Source organism: Nannobrachium achirus (genome assembly GCF_963921795.1).
Source record: "Nannobrachium achirus genome assembly, chromosome: 15".
Taxonomy (NCBI): domain Eukaryota; kingdom Metazoa; phylum Chordata; class Actinopteri; order Myctophiformes; family Myctophidae; genus Nannobrachium; species Nannobrachium achirus.
Window position 1 is genome coordinate 36,984,196 of NC_137822.1, and position 27,496 is coordinate 37,011,691.

Below are 27,496 nucleotides of genomic sequence, written 5' to 3' on the forward strand. Positions count from 1 at the left end.
ATATAGTTCTTGAAGACCACCTTAAATCGCAACAGTCAGGAAAATAATATGTTTTCTTGGAATAAGTTGTGTCATATTCCACACGCACATGAACCTTTTCCACAACCTTTCCATTATATTTCTTTAGATGCACCTGTATACTGTAAGTCAAGCATTCATTTTGGAAATGAAAACCATGGGTGATGAGTGATACTTACAGCTGAAATGAGCCCCTGAGACCACTGTCCATCATCCACAGCGTTGGCAGGGCAGGCGCCCACCTGTTAAAGAGGATACAGGGATTAGAAGGTTCCTCAAAGTAACGCTAAAAACATAAGAGTTACAATAGGGATGGGACGATATGACATTGACCAAAGAAATCGCGATTCACGATACTATCGCGATAATCAAAATATCCCCAACATCCATTATCCTGGGGCAGAGCATTTAAAAAAAAATAGACGATCTACAAGCTCACAACGTGTTGCGTTGCGACTCGTTGTGAGCTTGTAGATCGGCAATTTTGGGGAAAAAAGATTTGGAAGAGTGGGAAAAAAAGCCGGTATCAAGTACGTATATTATAAGTACGTTTTACCAATAGAGGGTTTAAGTGGTGCAGCTATCCAAATAAAAGGTGAATTGATCCTAATGTATCAAGGAGGACGATTTCACGATAAATTAAATCTTCACAATACGATTATTGTTAGTGTTTTTTATCACGATAAACGATAATATCGTTCCGTCCCCAAGTTACATTCACCCCCGGGTGGGGAGTCTCAGCGGGACGCACCTTCCCCTGCGCCACCAGCTCCCTCTGGGCGGCCGAGGCTGCTTTGACCAGAGCGCTGGTCGCCGCCGCGATGGACTTGGCTGCTTCCAGGATCTGCTCCTCGAAGTTCAGGCTCTCATCGGCTTCCTGTTGATACAATTTAGGCAATTAGCAGATATTCTTATCCAGGATGACTTGCAAGAGCGAGATCAGAATAAGCGGAGTGAACATGAACTCTAGCCAACAGGCGACAAGGTAAATAATATGGGAAGATGCCAGGTAAACAATGAACCTAGAATCTATCTAAACAACATGCTATCTAAATAACTTTCTGTACATTTGAAAGTATGGAATACCTGGTAGACAATAGCATCAGTCTAAACAGCATGCTATCTAAATGACATTCTGTACATTTGAAACTATAGGATAATACCAGGTAAACAATGAACCTAGCATCTGTCTAGACAACATACTCCCTAATAAAGCACCTTTTTCAACAGACAGTAATGTGTTTGAAATAAACTGAGATAGTTTGCCAAAATTGTTATGAATCAATCTCTCAAAGTGAAACGTTTTCAAAAGAGTAGCTGATTATAGGTGTACAGATTTTAACCCATTAAAACCGGGAAAGTATCCATGTAATTTAGGATTTTAGCGTCTCTGTCGGGTGGAAACCTCTTGTGGCCGAAACTGTTACCATTCAGGATTCTAATTCAAAAGTAGCAAAAGTAGCAGATCTACAAGCTCAAAACGTTCAAGCTTGTGGATCTGCTGAGATAAGAGGTTTCTGCCTGACAGCAAAGATGCATAGATTTTTTTCAAAAAAAGATTTAGAAGGCATGTTTAGAATGGGCCTCAGGTCTTAATGGGTCAATGTGTACAGAGCAACGTGAACGATGTGGACCAGAAGCCCCTCTCTGAAGCCCCCTGACCTTGGGTTTGGTTCTGGGTCGAAGCAGCTCCAGTTTCCTGGCTGCGGCCTCGATGGCGGCGGCCGCACCCAGCAGCTCATTCTCCGCGATGACGGTGGGATCCTCCGGGTCCACCCATTCTGTTCCTGAAACACAGCACAAACACATTATTCAACCTCTCTGGGTCCACCCATTCTGTTCCTGAAACACAGCACAAACACATACATTATTCAACCTCTCTGGGTCCACCCATTCTGTCCCTGAAACACAGCACAAACACATACATTATTCAACCTCTCTGGGTCCACCCATTCTGTTCCTGAAACACAGCACAAACACATACATTATTCAACCTCTCTGGGTCCACCCATTCTGTCCCTGAAACACAGCACAAACACATACATTATTCAACCTCTCTGGGTCCACCCATTCTGTTCCTGAAACACAGCACAAACACATACATTATTCAACCTCTCTGGGTCCACCCATTCTGTTCCTGAAACACAGCACAAACACATACATTATTCAATCTCCGGGTCCACCCATTCTGTCCCTGAAACACAGCACAAACACATACATTATTCAACCTCTCTGGGTCCACCCATTCTGTTCCTGAAACACAGCACAAACACACACATTATTCAACCTCTCTGGGTCCACCCATTCTGTTCCTGAAACACAGCACAAACACATACATTATTCAACCTCTCTGGGTCCACCCATTCTGTCCCTGAAACACAGCACAAACACATACATTATTCAACCTCTCTGGGTCCACCCATTCTGTTCCTGAAACACAGCACAAACACACACATTATTCAACCTCTCTGGGTCCACCCATTCTGTTCCTGAAACACAGCACAAACACACACATTATTCAACCTCTCTGGGTCCACCCATTCTGTCCCTGAAACACAGCACAAACACATTATTCAACCTATCTGGGTCCACCCATTCTGTCCCTGAAACACAGCACAAACACACACACACACATTATTCAACCTCTCTGGGTCCACCCATTCTGTTCCTGAAACACAGCACAAACACATACATTATTCAATCTCCGGGTCCACCCATTCTGTTCCTGAAACACAGCACAAACACATTATTCAACCTCTCTGGGTCCACCCATTCTGTCCCTGAAACACAGCACAAACACACACACATTATTCAACCTCTCTGGGTCCACCCATTCTGTCCCTGAAACACAGCACAAACACATACATTATTCAACCTCTCTGGGTCCACCCATTCTGTTCCTGAAACACAGCACAAACACATACATTATTCAACCTCTCGGTCCACCCATTGTGTACCTGAAACAAAACAGCACACTAAACCCCTAATTGCTCCTGGTGTGCAGGTTGGTGCCTTGCATGGTTTCCTCCTGTCCAATGTGATTGTGAATGACACACACACACACATGCAGAGTCTAAACATTGTATTTACCTTTCATGGCTTCTGCAGCTTGGATGAGTTCAGTGACGGAGCCAGCAACACGTTTGGAGTAGTTGGACAGCTGCTGTTTGAGATCATGAGTGGGTTTCTGGATGATCTGCAGGCAACATGAGAGACAGCAATATGTCACATCTGTTCAATGTCAACAACACCATATGATCATAATGTGCTTTATGCCGGTAGCCATGGGGCTGTATGATATCAAACATGGTCCCTCCACATGGGTCCATAAGGTTAGGGTTAATAATGATAATTATAATATCCAATAATTCAGCAGTCTAATTGGTGGTCATGTTTGCAGTCTTAGGACAAATGTACATGACGATAATGCAATACTGTACTGACATAATGGCATATTATGTTGAACTTCATAGACACTGTGATTGTGAAATAAGCCCTCATGCACAATACACACTTACATTTGGAACTGTAAGTATATTTTGACGTGAAATCTTGAATGCAGTACTTCTACTGCATTCTACGTTGTAGTATTTCAGCATTGTGTTGTTATTGCTACCAAACTAGTAAAACAAAATCAGTAATTCTCCCACCAATGAGGGAAGCTGAATTGGTTAAAGCAGGGGTCTTCAACAGGGGGTCCTCAGAACTACAGGGGGTAGTCCTCCAAATCTTTATGTGATAGAAACCTTCTTTTCTCCTTTTTTTATATTAACCACTTGAACCCTGACGTTCATATTCTAAAAACTTTAGCCAAAAATAGCAGATCTACAAGCTCACGCTGCGAGGCGATGTGAGCTTGTAGATCGGCCATTTTCGGCAAAGAGGTTTGGTATAGAGGGGGAAGGTCAAGCTTATTAAATAATGACAGTTCAAGTGGTTAAATATCTGAAAACACAAATTGACATGAATCCAAAATACACTGACGATTGTGCTGTCAAACAATGAAACTATATGGAAGTTGTGGGGGTCCCTGCTTCATCTCTCTCTCAACTAAGGGGTCCTTGGCCTGAAAACGTTGAAGATCCCTGGGTTAAAGTATTTAAGGACTGGTCTAACATTGCATCAGGACTAACATTGTAAACCTTATTATTATTATTATTTCATGCTGCACATCACTCCAACACATGAAACTATGTGAAACCAAGCGTGCAGCAGTCCTGTCACAATTGTTACATAATTGGCTGGTCACAGTTATCTCAGATAACCACAATCATTTTACATAATCATCAGAATCACTTTGGAAAATAGTGATCACACTATTTATTTATCATCACACTGTGTTATGATTAAATATATAGCAATTTGTTGGCGATATGCTCTATTATTTATTTTGCTTATTGGTACCAGTCATCAAGTTATTTGTCATTTATGTTTACAGAAATGTAGTTTATATTCATAAATAGTTCCAATGCCAAAAACACAATTAAATCGTCAACCAGAATTCTTCTGTACAACAATTAATGGTCAACTACAATCTCCTGATCATGACAGCCCTAGCTGCACCGGGTGTACGCGCGCCACTATTAACACATCTCACATGCACTTATAAAACACTGGAGTGTTAATTTCACTGCCTGTGAGGCTTAATGCCAGCTTTAAAACTCACACTTAGTCCAAACAACCTGAAACCCACGTTAATACAAGACAAGCGCTGGCACAAGCGCTGGCACAAAGCGCTGGCGCAAGCGGGGCTTGTCTTGTCAGGTTATAAAAAGTCATGCTGATGCCAGGACCACGGCCATCAACCCCACATACGAGCATGGTGTTATTATATACGGAGTAGCGATAGCGTGTGATATGCTATCCTCTGGATGTTGGTCGGAGGTGGGAAGGGAGGGGAGGGGGGTTGCGAGGCATTTCCGGCTGACACTCACTCACACCTATGCAGGCTCTTGCACTTGTTCAGGTCAATCACACACACTCACCGGCTAGAAGCCACCGGCGGCGGTGAGGGGACCGTAGAGAGAGAGGTGGGGTAGGAGTAGAAAGGAGGGGCATTGAGACAGGGAGGGGGGCGAAAAAAAAGTGTTCAACTTTGACAAGATGCTGAGCTCAGTGGAACGGTGCCCCCCCCCAAAAAAGAAAGGCTCGACGCTTGAAGCTTACGGAAGTGGAGGGTTAATTAAGAGTTATATAATTGACACTGATTGGCTATTTCTGAAGAGTGAAACTGGCACTGGCACTTTATATTTTTTACCTAATCTACATTTTCTTGTTACTGGCATGGACCAGTATTATTGTACGGATACATTGTATTGTTGATTTACTGTAGCACTGTAATACATCTAAACGCCTCTTGATTCCTGAGAGGTCCCAAGAGATTTGACCACTGTCGCATGCCATAGCGATAGCGCAGTGGTTCCCAAACTGTTGTTCCAAGAGGATCCCCAAATTATTTTTGGGCGTCCCCAGATGGTTAGCTTAAGGTGCAACATTGCTTTCTCACTCAATAGTAAACAAACCAACATAGAGTATAAGTGTACAGGGTATCTGCACATTTATCAAGTGACAATCTAATGACTTTTAAGACCTTTTTAATACCAAATGGCCACATTGTCAAATATTACAATCTTGTAGTTTGGCTATTTTCACAATATTTAACTGCGGAAACCGAGTCAAACTAAATGTAATGCCTACAAAAAGTGCTTGTCGGGGAGGGGGTCTCCAGTTCAAATGATTATTATTTTGGGGGATCGCGACCTCTTTGTGTGTCAGACCAATCCTGAGAGCAGAACACTCACACATACTGTAGATGAGTGCATATTGAACCATGTGGCGCTTTTGATTGACACGTTCATTGTTCTAGGCTGGGCTGTTGTGAAATGCCTGCCACAGAAGCATGCCACCATCATCATACTACTATATATAAATATAGACATAAATATACACGGACAGCTGACAAATTAAAAGGGGAGACCGCCATGAGGTGTCTTAGTAAGGCTTGTTCATCATTAAAGGAGTAGTTCACCCCCAAAATGACTTTTTTTCTATTGATTACTCATGCCATGGAGACTTGAGTTCAATAATATTTTTTTGTATTTGTCGCATTCGTACGACAAAAATGTGATTATAGTAAATTTACCCCCATTGATTCTGGATGGGGACCCAAATGCATGGCACTGGATGGGGAAACCATCATGGTAAATCACATTATTGTCTTAGGAATGCGACAAAAAACAAGAAATATTATTGAACTCAAGTCTCCATGGTGAGTAATCAATAGGAAAAACATTATTTTGGGGGGTGAACTACTCCTTTAAACATGATGTTCTAACTTATGTGACATTATGTGTCTGTCTGTCTGTCTGTCTGTCTGTCTGTCTGTCTGTCTGTCTGTCTGTCTGTCTGTCTGTCTGTCTGTCTGTCTGTCTGTCTGTCTGTCTGTCTGTCTACTCTATATAAGCAGATATGGTATTACGTTGCTTATTGTAAGTCGCTCTGGATCAAGAGTGTTTGCTAAATGCCTAAATTGTAAGTTACGGTAAATGTAAGCGTTTACACAGAACTGGAAAGCTGTGCGTGGGACGTGCATAGTTTTGTTCTTTAAATATCTTGTGATGTACTGTAATGTGTTCAGGCCTAGAATTCTAAATGTCCGAAAAAGGTTTCGAGCCGCACCCACAAGATTTCTAAATCGCATTGCATTGTACTGTATTGCATGCATTAGTATTATCACTGATGAATTGAGTACAATGTTTGGACCACAATGGAAACAGGCCCTTTGTGGGCTTTTTGTGTAATGCTCTTGTTAATTAAGTATTAAATTAACAAAATGCATGGGACTCATATCTACATCACCTTCTCCTTTCTACCCTCTATTGGAACTATATGGTACTGCATGTGGTCAAATAGGAAATTCATGGTTTAGTAACATAATAGTTTAACATCTTCAAACATGAAAAATGACACGTCATGTTGTTGTTGTTCTCTCTTTGCACAAAGTAAAATAACAATGCTTTAAAAGACAGACGCAGTATAATTAAGCATAGTTAAAACGTATATTAATATGTCTTCTTTGATGTATTAACCATGTTTAGATGACGGATTACATTCAGAATACATTTGATGATGATGGATTACATTTAGATTTGTGCGATTAAAAACACAGTAATTACTCTCCCAAAAAAAATCTATTTCCATTCTGTGACAGGCAGCAAGTGATGCGTCCTACAGTATTATACTTGGTTGGGAGAGAGAGAGAGAGAGAGAGAGTGTGTGTGTGTGTGTGTGTGTGTGTGTGTGTGTGTGTGTGTGTGTGTGTGTGCAAGTACGAGTGTGTGCGTGTGCGAGCGAGCGCAAGTGTGTCCATGTGAGTGTGTACAGTATGTGTGTGTGTGTGTGTGTGTGTGTGTGCGTGCGAGTACGAGTACGAGTACGAGTGTGTGCATGTGTGTGCGTGTGTATGTCCTACCATGGTTACAAGGGGGCAGGCCTCTCTATTTGGAGAACCATTGTCATTGAACACACAATTGTCACGGTTCCCCCATCTAACCTCATCCCCCTCCCTTGAACACCGCTCTACAGCACACTGGTTGCATTGGGATTGGGAACGCCGCCTCATACGCAACCTACGCTGACGTCAGGACCAATGCGGTCGGCCCACACTCATTGAGTAAAATGTAAAAAGAAAATGCACCATGTTGGACGAATGCTGAACTGGGCCAAGGAAAGATGTATTAGCATCAATAGCACAATGTATACTTCGTCCTGCGACGGCGTCTCGCACTGAAAATAGGCAATCTACAAGCAGTGCTGGAGAGGAGCTAAGTACATAATATACTCAAGTTACTGTACTACTTTTCTTGAGTATTTCCATTTTGAGATGCCTAATACTGTACTTCTACTGTAATCCACTGAGCCTATTTTATACTTTTAAACTAAGAAAACCAAAAACCTTTAGTTTTGGCACTTCCAAGTATATTTAAAAATAATTTCGACATTGTGGTATTGCTACTTTGCTACTTTCAAATGTATGCGATACATTTTGACACGTATAATCGGCTATTTTCAGGCGTGCGGCGCTACAGCATAAATCATATTTTGCTCCATCAATGGCTGACTTAAGTGGGTGGTTAATCTATCGGGCTCTTAGTGCCCGGGCCCCGGGACATAAAACTTTAAAAATAATAGAAGGGCCCCAAGGTTGGAATTGTCCGGGGCAGTATTTCACACGTTGGCCTCACTCCAAATGAAGTGACAACTGTGTTGGTCTGGAAATACTCCGGGTGTGGTAAGAGGAGGAGAACCTTCTCACGTTACGGCTTCCAGAGCTTGGAGATTGACTGGCATGGGGACATTTGTTTGTCTAGGGTCAACCGCAACATAGCTGCTGTTTATTTAGCTATGACCTTGTCTCAACCGGGGAGGGGGCGAGTTGGAGGGAGGGAGGAGGGGGGATGGTTCTCGCGACACGACAGGGCTTTTGTTTCAGTTTGACAGGCATGGATATATAGACTCTAGTGGGGGGACTCAAGTACCACCAGTACATGAACCACAGGTTGAGAACCACAGAAGAGAGAGAGAGAGAGAGAGAGAGAGAGAGAGAGAGAGAGAGAGAGAGAGAGAGAGAGAGGAGAGAGAGAGAGCGCGCGCTAAGAGAGAACTAAGGCCTAATTTACGAGCTGAAAATAGCAGACCCACACACACACACAATTTTGAGCTTTGTTATACTAACTATACTGAAAGGAATGGCTGAAAACGATAAAGGAACTTCCTCATTGATTCAGTTTCGTCTTTGCAGTCACATACTGTATATTTGTCCGAATGAAAATCAAAGAAGCATGAAGCATATATACTGTAGCTCGCTGCTTTATCAGAAATGGAAATCCAAAAGGTATCTTTTAAAGATATTTTCGTGGTGGCTTTTCGGGAGGTGCAGTTCCCGACTATATATGTATAATCGGAGTTTGTGGAATAGCTGTCTGGCTCACGCAAGACTATCCGGAGTAGTCCAGTGATCTACAGTAGTAACCAGGGCAGGAATTTCAGGGAGGCCATATAGGCCATGGCCGTCGTTGCCCCTCAGTTTGGCCTTGTGCCCCTCCAAAAAGTGGCATGCCCTGAGGCCACTGCGGCCTTAATGCCCCAGCCCAGCTGACTGTAGGCCTACTACTTTCTCCTCTGTCTCTGTCTTGTCAATATGTAGACACCAGTGTCTGGTTGAGTCCCTCTTCAAACCAATCCAGTATCTTTGATGTGTTCAGGGCTGAGCATCAGATTGTAAATACCCACAGCAGATATTCTACATATTAAATGTAACCCATAAATATTATTTCAATGGACTAAAATCTTGTTTTTTGTGCCGTTGTGCCCTAAAGAAATGGACAACCCCAAAAGCCAAGTAGCCTTGCCCCTAAAATGATGAAATTCCAGGCCTGGTAGTAACCACTTCACTGACTGTTCCCATTCCTTACAGCGAACCCTATCGGTTCCTCCGTCCTCACCCACTCGCTCAGAGGCAGGGCTAAGGATCCAAGGATGTACGTTTGAGTGCTGGGATCTGACTAGAGAGATCGGAAGAGTGAGCAGAGGCAGAGAGAGAGGGGAGAGAGACACACAGAGACAGAGAGAGAGGTGTTCATTCTTACCACTAGCACATGCTCCAGCAGTCCCAGGTAGCCTGTAGCACATTCATTGCCGTAACGCAGCGCCCGGGACTGAACCTCCCGGCTGACCTCTGGATGGTACGCAGCTTGCTGGAGTGGACGGAAACAAACGTATAGATAGTTAGAATATACAGTAGACAATTACAAGCATGTGACATTTTAAACGTATAGATACATGAATTATTACCAGTAAGACTCCCTAATCGGGAGATAAGCGACGGTCACGTCGCATACACAAACTTTAGAAGGCAATCGTAGCCAATCAGGAAGGAATATGGGAAATGGGACAGATCCATGTTGATGACATGACTTTAGAGTTTCTGTGTACCGCTGTGTACTTTGCGTGATTTTAGGCCAAAATCTGTAGGAGAAGTGTCCAAAAATGTGTTTTGCAAAAGATTGGCCTGATGGTGGCGCTAGAAGAGGGCCATGTGAGATGGTTGTGATTTAACATCCAAGGAGTGTGTGCGCAAAGTTTGGCATTGGTAGGGCCAACGGTGGCGGAGATATGAGTAGGGCAAAAGTGTGACGTGATAGACTGACAGACTGACTGACTGACTGACTGACTTCCGGGGGAGCTTTTCATAGTAACTGCGACCTGACGGTCGCAATAACTTGATACACTCAATCTATGTATTTTCAGACAATAAAGACTTAAACCCTCAATACTTTGTAAACTTGACCTTTGGCTCTGTAGGCCTACTTGTTGGCCTGCTCTTTTTTCCCTCTACACCAAACCACTTTGCCAAAAACAGACGATAGAAAGGCTCACAACGTGCCACCACAATCTCATAAATCATGTTTTGTAGTGAGTGTTCGGGACAACTGCCAATCAAAGTGACTGTAATGGCCAATCACAGTAGCCTAGTTCCAGACCCTGAATCGCTAGCCACATCCCTTTATTTTTTTTGTTTTGGCGATTCAGGGGTCTAGAAGTGCTCTCATTGAAGAGGCCTGCCTCGGTTGAAAATCCGATCGGCGAATCAGCGTCGTGAATCAGCGTCTTGTGATCAGCGTGGGTGGGGGTTTCCCAGAACTCATGTGTGTTTCCAAGTACACCAGCGCCGCCGCCGTACCGTACCGCGCATCGCGTCTCGGTAAAATTTGGTAAATTGCGGTAAAATGCGATGATCTCGCTATGAAACAGCAGTAGCAGGCATGTTATGTTGTGTTTGATTACTAGTTCGTAGTGCTCCTATTCTGACTGTTTCTTTGGTTAGCAAGTAGCACTAGCAAGCAACAGGCTAGCCACTAGCCAGCCAGTCATGTGTTGGTCGGTGAACCAATCGCTGAAGACTGCCTCTTTTTGGCAACGCCCATCCCTGCAATCGCCCTGGGGGGAAGCGAGTTCAGACTGAATAATGAAGTGAAACGAAATGTCAATTCAGGCTGAGTGTCAGGCTACAATCACAGCGCATATTCTCAGAGACTTGGCAAAACACATAACAGCATAACATCTGTTTAGCAGACTGTGGTGGCTCATGTGGGACAACCAAGGCATGGATGTGTGTGTAATGACAACCAATAACCGATTGATAAAAAAATAAAATAAATAAATATATATATATATATATATATATATATATATATATATATCACTTTTTAATGCAACACATAGCGTGAGAAGCAATATTCTTATGTTATGGGGGCTGCTGGGGAAACTTGGCGCGACAGGGGCAATTCTGCAAAATAGACCAAGTCATTTGGGATCAATATAGGAAAATGAGCCTATACGTCATTTAGTCTGGAGTTGCCCGTTTAACCTTGTTTTTGTTAAGTTAAGTCAACTTTAAACAGTCCTCCTTGGTTTCTTGCATTACTTCTTTCGTTCTGAGTTCCTGCATATGGGTACAAAAACACCCAGGTTCCTCACAAAAGTGTAAAAAAAAAGAATGAACTGTTCACCCATTTAGACTCAGAATGCATATCTATTAGGGGTGCAACGGTTCACAAAATTCACGGTTCGGTTCGGTTCGATATTTTGGTGATAAACAGAAATGTCCTTGATTTATAAATGTATTTTTATAACTATGTATTTTTTTGTTTTAACTTTGAACAATTCGGTACCCAACCTATAGGGTAGTGGTTCTAAGTGGGCTCTGTGGACCCCTAGGGGTCCTTGAGGGGGTTCCAGGGGAATGTGGATGTGGAGTGGTATTGTATTGTTCGGTACAGGGTCATTCGGTTCGATATTTTGCACCCCTAATATCTATGTGTCACCGCTTTAACCATTATGTTATGCTTTAACTACTAAAAAATAGCAGTTATAAAGTAAAAGCTCACAGCGTGGCACTCTGCGAGCTTGTAGATCTGTTATTTTTGAAAAATCGTGAAAATGTGTGCAAATCTTTGAATGTATATATTTGTACATAAACAACGCAAATCCTTCTCTCACTTAGTCCCTGGAACAAAATACTTTCAGATGGGGGTCCGTGGTCAAAGGATGGAAATAGAGGCTGACCAACAGCCAAAAAGGTCATGCACATCCAAGGCCATATAGGCATTCATGACAAGCAGGTCCGTGTTCAAATACATATAATTCTAGGGGGTCCTTGACATGAAAAAGTTTGAGGACCACTGACATAGAAACAGTTTTTCAGAAAACTGTTAGGATTTAGAAGACTTTTTTGGTTGGTATTTTTCAGGCCTAAAAGGGTTCAAACCTTGCATGAGTGCAGCATGTCTAAAAGGGTTCAAACCTTGCATGAGTGCAGCATGTCTAAAAGGGTTCAAACCTTGCATGAGTGCAGCATGTCTAAAAGGGTTCAAACCTTGCATGAGTGCAGCATGTCGGCGATGGCTCTCCTGCTCAGGTTGGCCGTGGCGATGACGTCCTCCTGGCGGCAGGAGTTCCCAGCAGCCACTGCTTTGGCAGTGGCCATGGTGATCCCTTTGGTCATGCGGATGAAATCCTCCGGCGTGGAGGTCTTAGGAGGCGGATCCACGCTGCTGAACACCTGCAAACCATCAACACATGTTAATCACATCACTGAACACCTGCAATCCATGGCCACATGCTCACAGGTAGGGTAAGTGATTTCATTTAATTCAAATAATAACAGAATGGGTTTATGTTCCGATAGTATTAGTTAGTTAGTGTTTGGTCCATATTTGGACTTCAGCCTTATCCCCTGTGAGGAGAAAAAAAGCTGTTTTTGATGAAGCCCTATTTTATACTAAGTAATCCAATGGTGTTGCACAAAAACAGCGAAATCTGCTGTTTAACGTTTTGAATAAAAAAGTGGGTTATTAATTGCGACCGTAAGGTCGCAGTTTAGTATGAAAACCTCCACCGGCCGTCCGTCGGTCACACGTGCGGTCGACCGCACGTCACACGTGCGGTCGACGTGTGATGAGGTCACGATGAGTCATCTATGCCCAAATATAGATTTCTAGGTCAGATGGCCCATAGAGTTTGTGATGTCAAACCTAGCAACCCAATATAAACAAACCTGATGTCAGACCTGAAGTATCCTTTTATACCCATATATGGAGATACAGAGATCTCCATATATGGGCATATTAGAAAGCCCATATATGGGCATATACGGATGACATCAGGGATATCCATATATGGGCATAAAAGGGACAAGGGCTTACAGTTAAGAGATCTCCATATATGGGCATATCAGAAAGCCCATATATGTTCATATACTGATGACATCAGGAATATCCATATATGGGCATAAAAGGGACAAGGATTTACAGTTAAGAGATCTCCATATATGGGCATAAAGGGACAAGGACTGTTACAGTAGATATAGAGATGTCCATATATGGGCATAAATGAACAAGGACTGACAAACACTGAGATCTCCATATAACCTATGGGAATATAAGGGACGAGGACTGTCAGCTTGTAGACCTATTTTCTAAATATTGTTGTACATTAAAAACTTGAAATGGGTCGTTCTGCATAGTACTTGGGATTTGTTGATGTAAATGTTCACATAGAGTGTAATAATTGGTAAAACAAACCTTTGGCCTATTTGTGGAGATAAGCGACCAACGGTCGCTTATCTCCCGATTAGGGAGTCTTACTGGTCTATTTTACCCTAAAGTCTTATAATTGATTATTGTTGAACGACTTACGGCCAGCTCCTGTTTGATATGTTCGATGGTGGCTTCCAGACCCCTGGTCCCCTTGGTGGCTTCATCCTCTACCGCCTTCACCGTCTTCAGCAACGACGTCACGTTGGTCACCATCACCTGGAGGGTGCAAGGTAGGGGTGGGCGATATGGAAAAATACAATATCACGATATTGTACTTTTCAAAGCTGTATCACGATACACAATCTTATCGCGATTCTTTTTCATGTTGGTTTTTAAATGGTGAGCAGGCTCTACCTCCTTTCATATTATTATTATATGACATCTGCGTCAGAGCAGGTCACGGTAATGTTTTTAAAATGCAGTTCCAAATGTGTGGCATGATCAACATTTCAATCTGATAAAAAGAATGGTCATACTGTACATGTTTTTATGCATTCATGACAAGCAGGTGCTTACATGCAGTCTAATGCTGTGTCTAACTATTTGAACATTTGAGTAATGTACACATTTTATATAGCAGGGTTATCTTACACAAATACATGAATGTGCATTGAGCACATTCAGCATGCATAATAGTTTCTCAAGAATTAGTTGCGGTTGAACATAATTTCCTTCAGAATAACGAACAATCAAAGGGACCTACAGAAAAATGGGTACGTCAGATTAATCTTTCATAACGTGACTCAGCTGAACTGCTGAGGGAAAACAATATACTGTAGGTTACTCACAGACTATACTGTAATAGATACAGGCCTCTATCTACTGTATGTGAGACAGAGAGAGCAAGTTGAGCAAGAATTGCAGTGATATTATATTTAACGGTCGAACGGTCAGGATGTCCAGAGAGATTTATATTTTCCGGTCTTTGTCATAAAATATAGCTCAAAATATCGGCAATTACTGGACTAATGCAACCATTGATCTGCACACGTGTGCACAGATCAAGCAAAAAAAAAAACAGAATATTGTGTAAAAAAGCATTGCAGATGCCATAGAACCCCAAACTGACTGCGGAAACCTCCCACTGGACTTCAAACTACTCTGACTTCAGAAGGTTGACATTTCTCTATTATAAATCCTTGTTTTGAGTGGTCTTGTGTATTATTGTTATATTTTGAAATATGGACTTTTGATATTCATGCTGTATGTATCAAAATCTTGACAAAAAATGTTTGGGATAATTCACTGAATGTGCAAAGTATCTAGAACAGTGTTTCTCAAACTTTCAAATTTCAAGGTCTCCCCTTAACTCTGATAGTGTACAAATGGAACCAAATGAACCCGTCGGCGTTACAGACTTGTATGGGTCAATTTAGACCCCCCTAAAGGAACCCACAGAGTCCCTGGAATCCACTTTGAGAACCACTGATCTAGAACATATGAAAGTTTCAAAGAAAATGTACTTTTACACAATATTCTATTCTTCTTTTAGATTGATCTGTATGTCTGTGTGTGTGTTACCCACTGACCTTGGCAGAGTTCTTCAGTTGCAGCATGGCGGGGTCGTCGTGTGGTTTGCCCGCCGCTGCCTTGGTGGCACTGATGAGATCACCCAGCGCCTTGGCCACGTCTTTGACGGCGTTAATGAGCACCACCTGTGAATGATTTAACGTGTTAACCACCTGGAATGTTTTGTTAAAATAAACGTTAAATAGCTCTATGATAGTGTGATCATTGTTCTAGAGTGGTTGTTCAGTAACGGGGCAGGGTCTTTCCAGCTCTTTAGTAAAACAGAAAAGAAAATTTAGGTTGAACTACCAATTGTATGCCATCAGGAGAGAGCAATAATACTCATCCGTACTCATACACATCCATACTCATGCACACTCTGTCAAATGTTGGCACAGCAGGCACCGCTCACAAACGGGAAGACAAAATAAGAACACTCTAAAGTTAAAATTGAAGCTGATAAATGGGTCAGTGACCCACAGAAGTATTTTCTTTTTACTAAAGAGCTGGACAACTTATTGTTGGGAACAAAGAGAAAAGAAAACACTATCGATATCACTACCTACCAGTAAGACTCCCTAATCGGGAGATAAGCGACCGTTGGTCGCTTATCTCCACAAATATCACAGCCTCCACCTCTCACGTCATACGGGCAGCCATAGTTACACCTGGAATGTTGAATCTCCATATATGGAGATAACCTACCCATCACACAAAGTCTGACCTCACCAGCCCATACCTGGGCATGGACGACTTATATCTCCATATACGGAGATGGCCATATATGGTGATACGATGACATCACAGAGTCCACAGCTGATGATGTGGCGTGATGTCATACAATACACAAACAAGCCCTATATAAAGGGGCAATTCTCACCAGGGAAGAGAGCATTCCCCACTAGCTGAGTATCTTAAGATGGTTGGATGTGATGATAAGCCACAAATAGGCCAAAAGTTTGTTTTACCAATTATCAAGACATACGGGCAGTTGACAGTTTGCCATTGTTACTCATTGAAGTTGAATCTCCATCTGAATCAATTTTATGCCCATATATGGAGATCCCTGCTCTGAGTATCTGACATCACTAATCCCTTTTATGCCCATATATGGAGATCCCTGCTCTGAGTATCTGACATCACTAATCCCTTTTATGCCCATATACAGTATGGAGATCCCTAACAGAATCCATTTTATGCCCATATATGGAGATACCTGCTCTGAGTATCTGACATCACTGTGATGTCACCTGTTTATGCCTAAATATGGAGATCCCTGCTCTGAGTATCTGACATCACTGCGATCTCACCTGTGATGTCACAGTGACACATCACCTCAGTATCTGTGATGTCACAGTGACACATCACCTCAGTATCAGGCGTTACACGTATACATTGAGCAGGGCAAAGGTGTGACGTGTGTGACGGACGGACGGACGGCCGGTGGAGGTTTTCATACTAAACTGCGACCTTACGGTCGCAATAAATCTACAACAATTAACCCAACCTAAATCGAATCAAACCTAACCCAACTGTAAGGAATCAAATCATATTTAATCAGGTTTAATTACTAGACTAGAAAACGTCATGCTCCCACACCTGCGTCTCGGGGTCCTCAGCTCCCAGGCTGGCGGCGCCCAGCTTGACCACATCGGCCAGCTTGGTGATGGTGGTGACGGAGGACTGGGCAGCCTGTGCCAGTCTCTCCTGACTGGCACCCGCTCCTGATACCAGCAGCTTGGTGTCCTCCACCAACGCCTTGGCCGTCTTCAGTATGTGCTCTCTGTAAGGAACACACACACAACTCTGTTACGTCTTCAGTATGTGCTCTCTGTAAGGAACACACACACAACTCTGTTACGTCTTCAGTATGTGCTCTCTGTAAGGAACACACACACAACTCTGTTACGTCTCTATCACAGTGCAGATACATGGTAAATGTCTTCAGTATGTGCTCTCTGTAAGGAACACACACACAACTCCGTTACGTCTCTATCACAGTGCAGATACATGGTAAATGTCTTCAGTATGTGCTCTCTGTAAGGAACACACACACAACTCTGTTACGTCTCTATCACAGTGCAGATACATGGTAAACCCTTGGCCGTCTTCAGTATGTGCTCTCTGTAAGGAACACACACACACACAACTCTGTTATGTCTCTATCACAGTGCAGATACATGGTAAATGGTGCATTTATATAGCGCCTTCATCCAAGGCGCTTTACAGAGATTGGGCATCACATTCACCCATTCACAAACACAATCATACACCGATGGCGGAGGAAACCATGCAAGGCACCAACCTGCTCACTGGGAGCAATTAGGGGTTCAGAGTCTTGCTCAAGGACTCTTCGACACCAACTCTGGCGGAGCCTTGGATCGAACTGGGAACCCTCCGTGTTCTAATGACGGTTTATCTACCCCTGAGCCACTACCGCCCCTGGGGCGGTAAGTAACTAATTACAAGAAATCTTGTTACTGTAATTGAGTAGCTTATTAAAGTCCTCTTTATTCCCCCATTAGTTTTATTTAGAGTAGCCAATATTTCTTACCCACTTTCTCCCCGATTTAGTCTATGTCCTATACACAAGGGGGACTTTGGCATGGAACATTGGAACATATAGATCGATAATTACATTTCTGTTTGACGTTTACAAAAATTGCACAAGGCAGATATAAAATAACAAATAACTTATAATATACGGTAGGAAGAAACAACTGACAATGACCGCTACTAGTAATCAAAATAAACAATGCCAAAACAAGCTATATTTTTCTCACAAAGTGAGAATTATGCCAAATAATTGTGATGATCTCAAAGTGATAATACTATTATGTCATCTTTGTGACGGGCCTTACTTGTCGCCACACATGTCAGTATGTTCTGATTGTCTGGTTATGCGAGACTAAGAACGGACCAGAGATGGCGGCCTGCCTCGCCGCTGCATCGCAGTACCTGTGATCGGCGAAGGTCTCGGAGTTCTCTCGGTTGAGCGTGCCGGCGGTGGCGAACATGATGGTGGTGTCCAGGTCGGCGATGATGCCCGCCACGGCGCTGGCCGCCGTGATGCACGCCTGGGTGCCGCGGTTACCAGCCTGGAGGGCTGCCAACACGTACGATACCTGCAGGCAAACAAGACGGGAGGCTTAGAGCAGTGGTTCCCAAACGTTTTACCCTGTGACCCAAAAGAGAGATTAGACATTTGCCCGGTGGACTAAAACTAAATGACATTTCATTCAAAAGACTATGACTAAAACTAAATAAAAATGTGCTGTCAAAAACAACACTGCGGCTGAGTACATTTAAGGCAGAGTTACTGATGGTTGGCTGTATTTTTTTTGCGTTTACCTTTCCATTAACCTGTTGTTGACTTTGCATACTCTCTCTATCACCTCACCTTCTCAGAGACTATGCATACGCTATCTCACCTTCTCAGAGACTTTGCATACTCTCTCTATCACCTCACCTTCTCAGAGACTATGCATACGCTATCTCACCTTCTCAGGGACTTTGCATACTCTCTCTATCACCTCACCTTCTCAGAGACTATGCACACGCTATCTCACCTTCTCAGAGACTTTGCATACTCTCTCTATCACCTCACCTTCTCAGAGACTATGCATACGCTATCTCACCTTCTCAGGGACTTTGCATACTCTCTCTATCACCTCACCTTCTCAGAGACTATGCACACGCTATCTCACCTTCTCAGAGACTTTGCGTGCGCTCTCGATCAGCTCCTTCTTGGTGAAGGTGTCACTGGGGCTGCACTGCAGCGCTCCTGCTTTGGTCACCAGGCCTGTGCAGCTGAAGCCCAGCTCACCCACCTGCTTCTTGATGTGGGAGCCGATCTGTAAACACACACGTTTATATTAGTATACCTGAGAGGACATTTCACCTAAACCAGGGGTCCTTCAACGTTTTCAGGTCAGGGACCCCTTAGTTGAGAGAGAGAGATGAAGCACAACCCATAGATACAATGTAGTTTCATCGTTTGACAGCACAATCATCAGTGTATTTTGGATTCATGTAAATTTGTGTTTTCAGATATTTAACCACTTGACTTGAACCGTCAATACTTAATAAACTTGACCTTTCACTCTGCACTTAGTCTGCTCTTTTTTCTCCTCTACACCACAGTTCTTTGGCTGCGAGACGTTGTGAGCTTGTAGATCAGCTTTTTTTGGCTAAAGTTCTCAGAATCTGGACGCTAGAGTTCAAGTGGTTAATATAAAAAAGGAGAAAAAAAGGTTTATATCACTCGAATATTTGGAGGACCCCCTAGGGGTCCCGGACGCCCTGTTGAAGACCCTTGCCTTACATATTTCTCTTTGCAGTTTGATTTACTTTTCTCCTTGCTCTCCCTTCCCCCGCCCTGACATTTATTTTCCTCTTCCTGAAAATAACAAAAAACTATGGCGCTTGCACAAAAATAAATTTCACACACTTCTTTACACCTGTGATGTGATAATAAAAGTTGATTCTGAATCTTTTCCTACTTGTAAGCCTAAGTCTAAAAATCGTTTTAACCATAAAACAACCATTTATCTTGTGTGGAAGAGTAAAATTAAACAAAATTCTAATCTGATCCACTCTGATAGGGAATTACAGTTCTGAAGTCTTGGGCCAAGGGGATTACATTAACCCATTTAGGCCTAGAATTATTGAATGCTTTAACCAGTGAAAAATAGCAGATATACAAACTCACAGCACGGCTGTGAGCTTGTCGATCTGCTATTTTTGAAAAAGTCATGAAAATGTGTGCAAATCTTTGAATATATGTATTTTCAAAGCGAACGTTTGTAACTCAAATTTTGCTTCTGGGTGGTCCCTGGAACTAAATATTTTGAGATGGGGGTCCGTGGCCAAATAAATATAATTTTGGGGGTCCTTCACATGAAAAGGTTTGAACCACTGACATAGTAGTGTCTCAAGAACAGGCTAACTGAGCTCCAGTTGAAATGAAAAGGACCTTTTCTTTAACGATGGCTGGCCAGATTGATGACATAGAAACAGAGGTTTTTCAAAAAATCTTAGAAGAATCGGGTCAAAATTCTAATTTTCACAATTTTTCAAAAATAGCAGATCTACAAGCTCACAACACGTTGCATTGCATCACGTTGTGAGCTAAATGTATATTGACTAGTTTCACTACCAACAGCAACAACATTATGATCAAATATCAGTTGGATTACTTCGGCGTTCTCGGCGGTGATGGCGGCGTATTTGGCCTCGGTGGCCAGATCTCCAAACTCATTGGTCAGTTGATTGGCCAATCCCCCGAGGTCATCAGGGTTGGTGTTGGACTTGGTCACCTAGGGAGAGGGGGACAAAAAAGTGAATGGTTGAATGCATTTGGTGAAGCAATTTGCATAAAGATGAAAAAATAAATTCACCATTTACTATTTCGGGATATTTCACTTTCAAAAAAGCTTTTGGTCATTTTATCGCCTAATCAGGCTTTTATGAACACCCTGGACAGATTTTAATTTGCTTGATTCAGTATTTAGATATTTGATATAAATGTTATCAGGCCCTCCTCCTGCAGGACGCCTCCCCATACACACCCATTGTAACTTCAAACTCCATTATTAAATTATTATTATTACAAGTAAATGAAAAGAGTTATCAAAAAAACTGCTCACGTATTAGGAGTGTAGTATGAGCCACTAGAAAAAATAATGGGAGTTTTTAATGAATCTATCCTGGTTAAAATAGAGTTTGAAGTTACAACGGGAGTGTATGGGGCCCACGTCCTGGAGGAGGACTGATAACATTTACATCAAATATCTAAATATTGAATCAAGGAAATTAAAATCTGTTCAGGGTGTTCATAAAAGTCTGATTAGACGATATTACCAAAAGTATTTTTGAAAGTGAAATATCCCTTTAACTTAACACTAATGCTGCCGCTTAATATGAAGGGTTAAAATTTCTGCCGCGCCGCTCCCTCCATTAGCAGACGCTATTATTGTGAAGGGCTGGATGGGGTTGTCTTTGCACCAATAGAATGGTGAATGACAATAACGATTACGTCATCTAGTCACATGACATGTGTCATGTGACAGTGTGTCATGGCGGCCGCCAGCTGAGCCTTGTTTATGCTATAAACATGCCAGCTTTGGGATTAAAAAGTCTTTTTTTGAGTAAATGAAGTATTTTTATTGGCCTCTCAATGGATTTACTATGGAGGAGCTTCACTTCGCGTGCACGCCCAACGTGCGTTGTAAACAAATCGCGGACATTACCGATGCGGGCGGGTCCGGAGCGACGTACAGTAAGTAATAATTATTTTACTGTAAATACAGTAAGATTGACTGTCCTCACCGTCAACGGCACCATGATTTTAACCCTTTAAATGCCGGTGAGGATCGTCAACGGCAGCAGAACTGTTAAGACCTAGACTAGTAAACATCGTAAACCAATAATAAAAGCGGTCATTTACCATCTCCTGCACGGTGACGGCGATGGCCTTGGCCGTCTTCACCATGGTGGTCTGGTAGTCCACGAAGGTCCCGTCGGGCTCTCCGGGCTGCTCGTCCATCTTGTTGATGGCCTGGGTGTAGGAAACATACAATATCACAATATTATAATAGGCTCTCCGGGCTGCTCGTCCATCTTGTTGATGGCCTGGGTGTAGGAACAATACAATATCACAATATTATAATAGGCTCTCCGGGCTGCTCATCCATCTTGTTGATGGCCTGGGTGTAGGAAACATACAATATCACAATATTATAATAGGCTCTCCGGGCTGCTCGTCCATCTTGTTGATGGCCTGGGTGGAGGAAAAATATAATATCACAATATGTTCCCAAGCTGTATCACGATACACAATATAATGATTCTTTTTCATGTAGTTTTTTATGGTTATTTGTCAAGTTACGTAACAGTACAACCACCTACAAGGTAACAAAAACTAAAAGAAAAAGAGTAACAGACCATTTAGAAAAGTGGTCCTCAAAGTGGGGTCCAGGGACTCTCTTGGTTCCTTTTGGGAGGTCTAAATTGACCCTAAAAAGTATGTAACTGTGACAGTATACAAATGAAACCAAATGGACCCTTTACGGGTCCATTTGGTTTCATTTGAACACTGTCAGAGTTAAGGGGTGACCTTGACATTTTAAAGTTTGAGTACCGATTTAGACAAAAATGCAGGTTTAAATTAATTCTGCAATGAATCTCTTAATTAAGAATTCAACAGGATTTTATTATAAGCCTCTCCCTCATTGTATCACGATATATACGATATCTCTGAAAGGGCATATCGTGGAGACATTGTATCGTCTCAACGATATTTATACCCATATCGCCACCCTTACCTGGGTGATGCTGTCCACCATGCCTCCCACGGCCCCCGCCGCGCTGGCAGCCTCCGACAGCGTGGCTCCCAGGTCGTCCACCGCCTCCTTCATCATCTGCACCGACTCCTCCAGAGCCTCCTGGGTGTGAGCCGCCTGCACAGAGAGAGAGAGTGTGTGTGATTACAGGGGGAATAAATCCCTTTTATGCCCATAAGACAGTGGTTCCCAAACTTTTTTGTCTCAGGGCACCCCATAAATATTGTTTTAATCCGAGGCACCCCTACATTATAATTTTAACTCCCATCACCTTATATTTATAGCATATCATCGTTGTCGGGTTAGGGTCGTCGTTGTCGGGTGGAAACCTTGTATGTCCAAAACCGTTCGTTTTGTATTTATCATCTATAAAATGTACTATGCGAGGCGTTGTGTGCTTGTAGATCGGCTGTTTTCACTAGTTTTGTGCGACAGAGGTTTCTGCCCCACAGTGACGATATTTTAGTGATTATGTTGCGAGGAAAACGTTGAGATAATAGCCATTCTGGTTAGAACTGACTGAAAATAACTTTGTACTTCAAGTTTAAAATTATACTAAATATTTCTTCAAGTGTCCAAATAAATTCCAAATATTATCAAATTATCTCGCGGCACCCCTGGACTGCCGCCGCGGCACCCCAGGGTGCCCCGTCACCCACTTTGAAAACCCCTGCCATAAGATATGGAGATCCCTGTGATGCCAGGGGAACAAATACCTTATATGCCCATATATGGAGATCCCTGTTGTCCTATGTCCACATCACTGTGGCGCGACCTCGCCCTTTTAGGTAGGACAAGGTCGCTTGCCGCCCTGAGGTGTCTTACTAGTGGATATCTTGTCATTAGCATGAGAAATGTTTTTAACCTGAAAACAGTACTGGTATTCAGTTGATCAAAGCAAAATGTGTAGAGAGAAGAACACCTGCGCAAATCTGTGCTGTTGCACATGCATGTCTACGACATCAGAGCAGAGCTCCAATCAGCTTATAAAAGATGCTGCGGACATGCGAGAGGTAAAGGTATTCATAGTTCAGAGTCAACAGACAAAGGAATAGAGACAGACACAGAGATATACTTGAAAGAGAGAGAGAGAGAGAGAATGTTGTGCATGACAAGAGAAACGGTGCATCCGGAGACAGGACCAGAAACAGCCCTGTTTGCTTATCCCGCTGTGCCAGTGAAGGAAAAGGTTTTCTTCTTCGGAGGGATCCGTGAGGGGAAGAACTATGTCACGTGTCAGATTGAGGTACATGTCTTCAACACAGTGACTTTACACTGGGTGAGGTTGCCACCTGTGGCAACTAGAAGAGGAGGAAGGCGTCCTTTTGAGGTTCCTTCCATGCGTTGGGACCACACAGCTGTGTTGATAGAAGAAACAGTCTACCTCTGGGGTGGGACTAATCTACCATGTGACGAGCTCCTCAGAGACTACTGGGACATCTTCACCGGAGCCTACTGGGTGGAAAACACACTTTATGCATTTGATGTGGACACCCACAGGTGGTTCAAGCCATGTGTTTCTGGAACTGTTCCAGAGAAGAGGGCCGGCCACTCAGCCTGTGTTTTGGAGAGGATCATGTATGTTCACGGAGGAGAGGGGGTGGATGAATACCACGATGACATCTACAAGTTGGACACCACGACAATGGTCTGGTCTTTAATCAACACCAGTGGCGCGCCACCACCTGATTCTGCACGTCACTCTGCCACCATCATCGGGACAAAGATGTTTGTATTTGGGGGCGATGACTACCAGGACTACTACAACATCAGAGTATTTGACACAGAGACCAACTGCTGGCTGAACACGCCTTCCACAAAGCTCCGTCCAGGCCGACGTCGGTGTCATGCAGCCTATGCCAACAATGGAGAGCTGTTCATATTTGGTGGTTACGGTCCACATAACTATGATCTGTGGAAATACAATCCAGAGACCAGCTCCTGGAATAAGGTCAAAGTCAAGGGGAATGGGCCTCGTCTATTGTATTGCAGGAGCTCCTGCATGGTTGGTGATCGCGTCCTCCTCTTTGGAAGCACCCATAGAAAACAACCCGTCTTACAGATCTTACATGTAAGTCCTAGTCTGAAGACGTTATGCAAGCTAGCATTTGTTCAGTACGATCTGGAGCAGTCTGGACTCCCACACAACATCAAGTGGGAACTTAAAGCCATGGCCACCAACACAAAGAAAAGAAAAAGAAAACATTGATCCCACTAAAATCTGAGTTAAAAGTAATTCATATGAAAGAACATCACACCTGCGAAGTGAGCGGTGCAAACACACATACGTATATCTCCTTGTATGGGCCGGTCTGTCCGCTCTGTACTTTTTGTGTACTAGAGGTTTGTGCCCACTTTCCCCGCTCCTCCTGTTTTATAGTAAGATATTACCATGTCACGTGAAACCCATGTATAGTCTGGTTGGCGGAAATGTCATGTGAGGCTCACCAATCCACCAAACCTCATTATTGGACATATGCCCATTCGTCTCGTGGCCCGTATATATGCCTCAATATTATGACTCTCTGATTGTCAATGGGCTGTGGCCGCATGCTTTTTTCTTTTTTTTGCTGAAAGAAAAGCTGAAGGTTTTTTTCCAATTGTGGTCCATAAACCAATTAACACCCAACCAACAGAGAAAACATAAGAAACAAAAATAAACTTTAAATGTTAACTTTTTGGCGGGCACAGAGATCGGTGAACAAACGCTATTGGCCGGAGTCTCCCGGAGAGATTCCCCTGGTAGATCTAGAAGTAGATAGTGTATGCCTGCCCTTCTGTGTCAAGGAATGTCCGTGCTCCATCAGGCTAGTCCCAGGGAGACACTAGTTGTCCCACCCAGACTGGTGACAGTCAGTGTACCTTGGGGTTGCCGCCAGCCTCCTTGGCCGTGTAGAGCATCTGCAGGGCGGACTCGGCCAGGGTCTTGGTCTGGTCCAACACTGCCATCTGCTGCTGGCTGTTGAGCATCTTGGAGGCCATGCCGATGGACGTCATGATGAGAGGCTCAAAGTAGCTGGCCATCTGAGACACCTGGAGAGGAGTTGTCACACATTCACCTTATTATAAGATCTTTTTTTTTTTTTACACACTTTTCTTTTTATGTATAAACGTCATACTGGTTAGATACCATATAGTTTCATTGTTTGACGGCACAATCATCAGTGTATTTTGGATTCATGTCAATTTGTGTTGTCAGTTTAACCACGTGAAACAACAATACTTAATAAACTTGGCCTTTCACTCTGTACTTAGTCTGCTCTTTTTCTCCTCTATAGCAAACCTCTTTGCCGAAAATAGCCGATCTACAAGCTCAGTAGGTCTGCTATTTTTGGCTAAAGTTCTCAGAATATGGACGCTAGGGTTCAAGTGGTTAATATAAAAAAGGAGGGAAAAGAAGTTTCTATCACTCAAAGATTTGGACTGTAGTAACTCTGGGGACCCCCTAGGGGTCCCAGACCCCCTGTTGAAGACCCTTGGCCTATAAGCTTGTTCCAGTAGTAAACTGGACCAGAGCTGTCTCGGTACTTAGACCACTTTATTCCGTCTACACCAAATCACTTGGTCAAAAATATCCAATCTCTGCTATTTTCGTCTCATGTTCCCCCTAGAATATGGATGTTGAGGGGGAAAAATATCTTGCAGTAAATTGTGTTCATCACCACGAAAAGGTAATCATCTAATATAATCATCTATATAGTGTATTATGGTGTGAATACATACATGCATGCATTGTAGGAAGATACTGCATGTGTTCTACATTTGTCGCAATACATGTTGTGATGTCGCAATGTGTCACCTTGTGTCCCAGCTGAGAGGCCTCGGAGCGGGCAGCGATGGCCACCGGCTCTATCAGGTTGCTGATCTCCTGGACGGACGCTGCCATCTGCTCATGGAGAGCCTGAAACAAACACACACACACGTATGTTAGACCAGGGGTTCCCAAACTTTTTTGTCTCAGGGCACCCACAAATATTTTTTTAATCCGAGGCACCCCTAAATTTTCACTCCCAGCACCTTATATTTATAGCATATCGTCGTTGTCGGGTGGAAACCTTGTATGTCCAAAACCGTTTGTATTTATCATCTATAAAATGTACTAAACTAGTGAAAACAGCAGATCTACAAGCACACAATGCCTCGCATCGCGAGCCGTTGTGTGCTTGTAGATCGGCTGTTTTCACTAGTTTTGTGCGACAGAGGTTTCTGCCTGATAGTAATGATATTTTAGTGATTATGTTGCGAGGAAAACGTTGAGATAATAGCCTTTGGTTAGAACTGACTGAAAATAACGTTGTACTTCAAGTGTCCAAATAAATTCCAAATATTATCAAATGTACTCGCGGCACCCCTGGACTGCCGTCGCGGCACCCCAGGGTGCCCAGTCACCCACTTTGAAAACCCCTGTATTAGACAATTGTTTTCTAAAAAAAAAAAAAGTAAATGATTAGGTGCCCGGAGCTCATGAGCTCTTACTCCAGACTATGAATGCAGCATTTACTATGGTGAAAGAAATGCAAATGTTCCCTTTCCACGCAGTACCCAAAGGCAGTATTCAAGATAATTGCAGTGTCTATTTTCTGCAGAAGTGCCCATTTAGAAATGTCATCCCCTTTCCCACCCAGTATGGTGACACTAGGGTAGGTGCAGTCTCGCATAGCCATACAACTTTTCCACAATCACCACAATTTCACAAGCACAGACAGAGTCATTCGAGCGGCATATTCTAGTTATGCGTGTATAGTTTAAAATATTGAAAGAAGACATAACGCTTCCAGTAGGACATGGAGCAGAATTGCAAAAGCCCGCTTGATCTAGACTTTCAGTATGAGTACAGACTGTGAAAGCACGGTCTCACGATCCTTCTGGCATTTTTTTTTTTTTTTAACTCACTTAGCGCCGAGCGACTTTCAGAGCGACTTCCTAATTAGGGCGTTCAGTGCCGAGCGACTTAGAGCGACTTTTATA

The 27,496-nt window shown here is 43.1% G+C and overlaps 1 protein-coding gene across 1 annotated transcript in view; it reads right to left on the reverse strand.

Annotated features, from left to right (window-relative positions):
• Positions 1–27,496, reverse strand: part of tln1 (talin 1) — an 85,466-nt gene that overhangs the window by 12,495 nt on the left and 45,475 nt on the right. Inside the window, exons 40-55 of the mRNA XM_080743799.1 lie at positions 26,328–26,429; positions 25,391–25,561; positions 22,511–22,645; positions 21,634–21,744; positions 20,384–20,503; positions 18,893–19,039; positions 18,144–18,310; positions 16,785–16,968; positions 15,206–15,331; positions 13,776–13,892; positions 12,455–12,640; positions 9,666–9,773; positions 3,109–3,214; positions 1,681–1,805; positions 770–895; positions 198–260 (exon numbers count right to left, since the gene is read on the reverse strand). Of these exons, the coding sequence (XP_080599925.1) occupies positions 198–260; positions 770–895; positions 1,681–1,805; positions 3,109–3,214; positions 9,666–9,773; positions 12,455–12,640; positions 13,776–13,892; positions 15,206–15,331; positions 16,785–16,968; positions 18,144–18,310; positions 18,893–19,039; positions 20,384–20,503; positions 21,634–21,744; positions 22,511–22,645; positions 25,391–25,561; positions 26,328–26,429 (2,094 nt within the window). The remainder of the gene's footprint in view (positions 1–197; positions 261–769; positions 896–1,680; positions 1,806–3,108; positions 3,215–9,665; positions 9,774–12,454; positions 12,641–13,775; positions 13,893–15,205; positions 15,332–16,784; positions 16,969–18,143; positions 18,311–18,892; positions 19,040–20,383; positions 20,504–21,633; positions 21,745–22,510; positions 22,646–25,390; positions 25,562–26,327; positions 26,430–27,496) is intronic.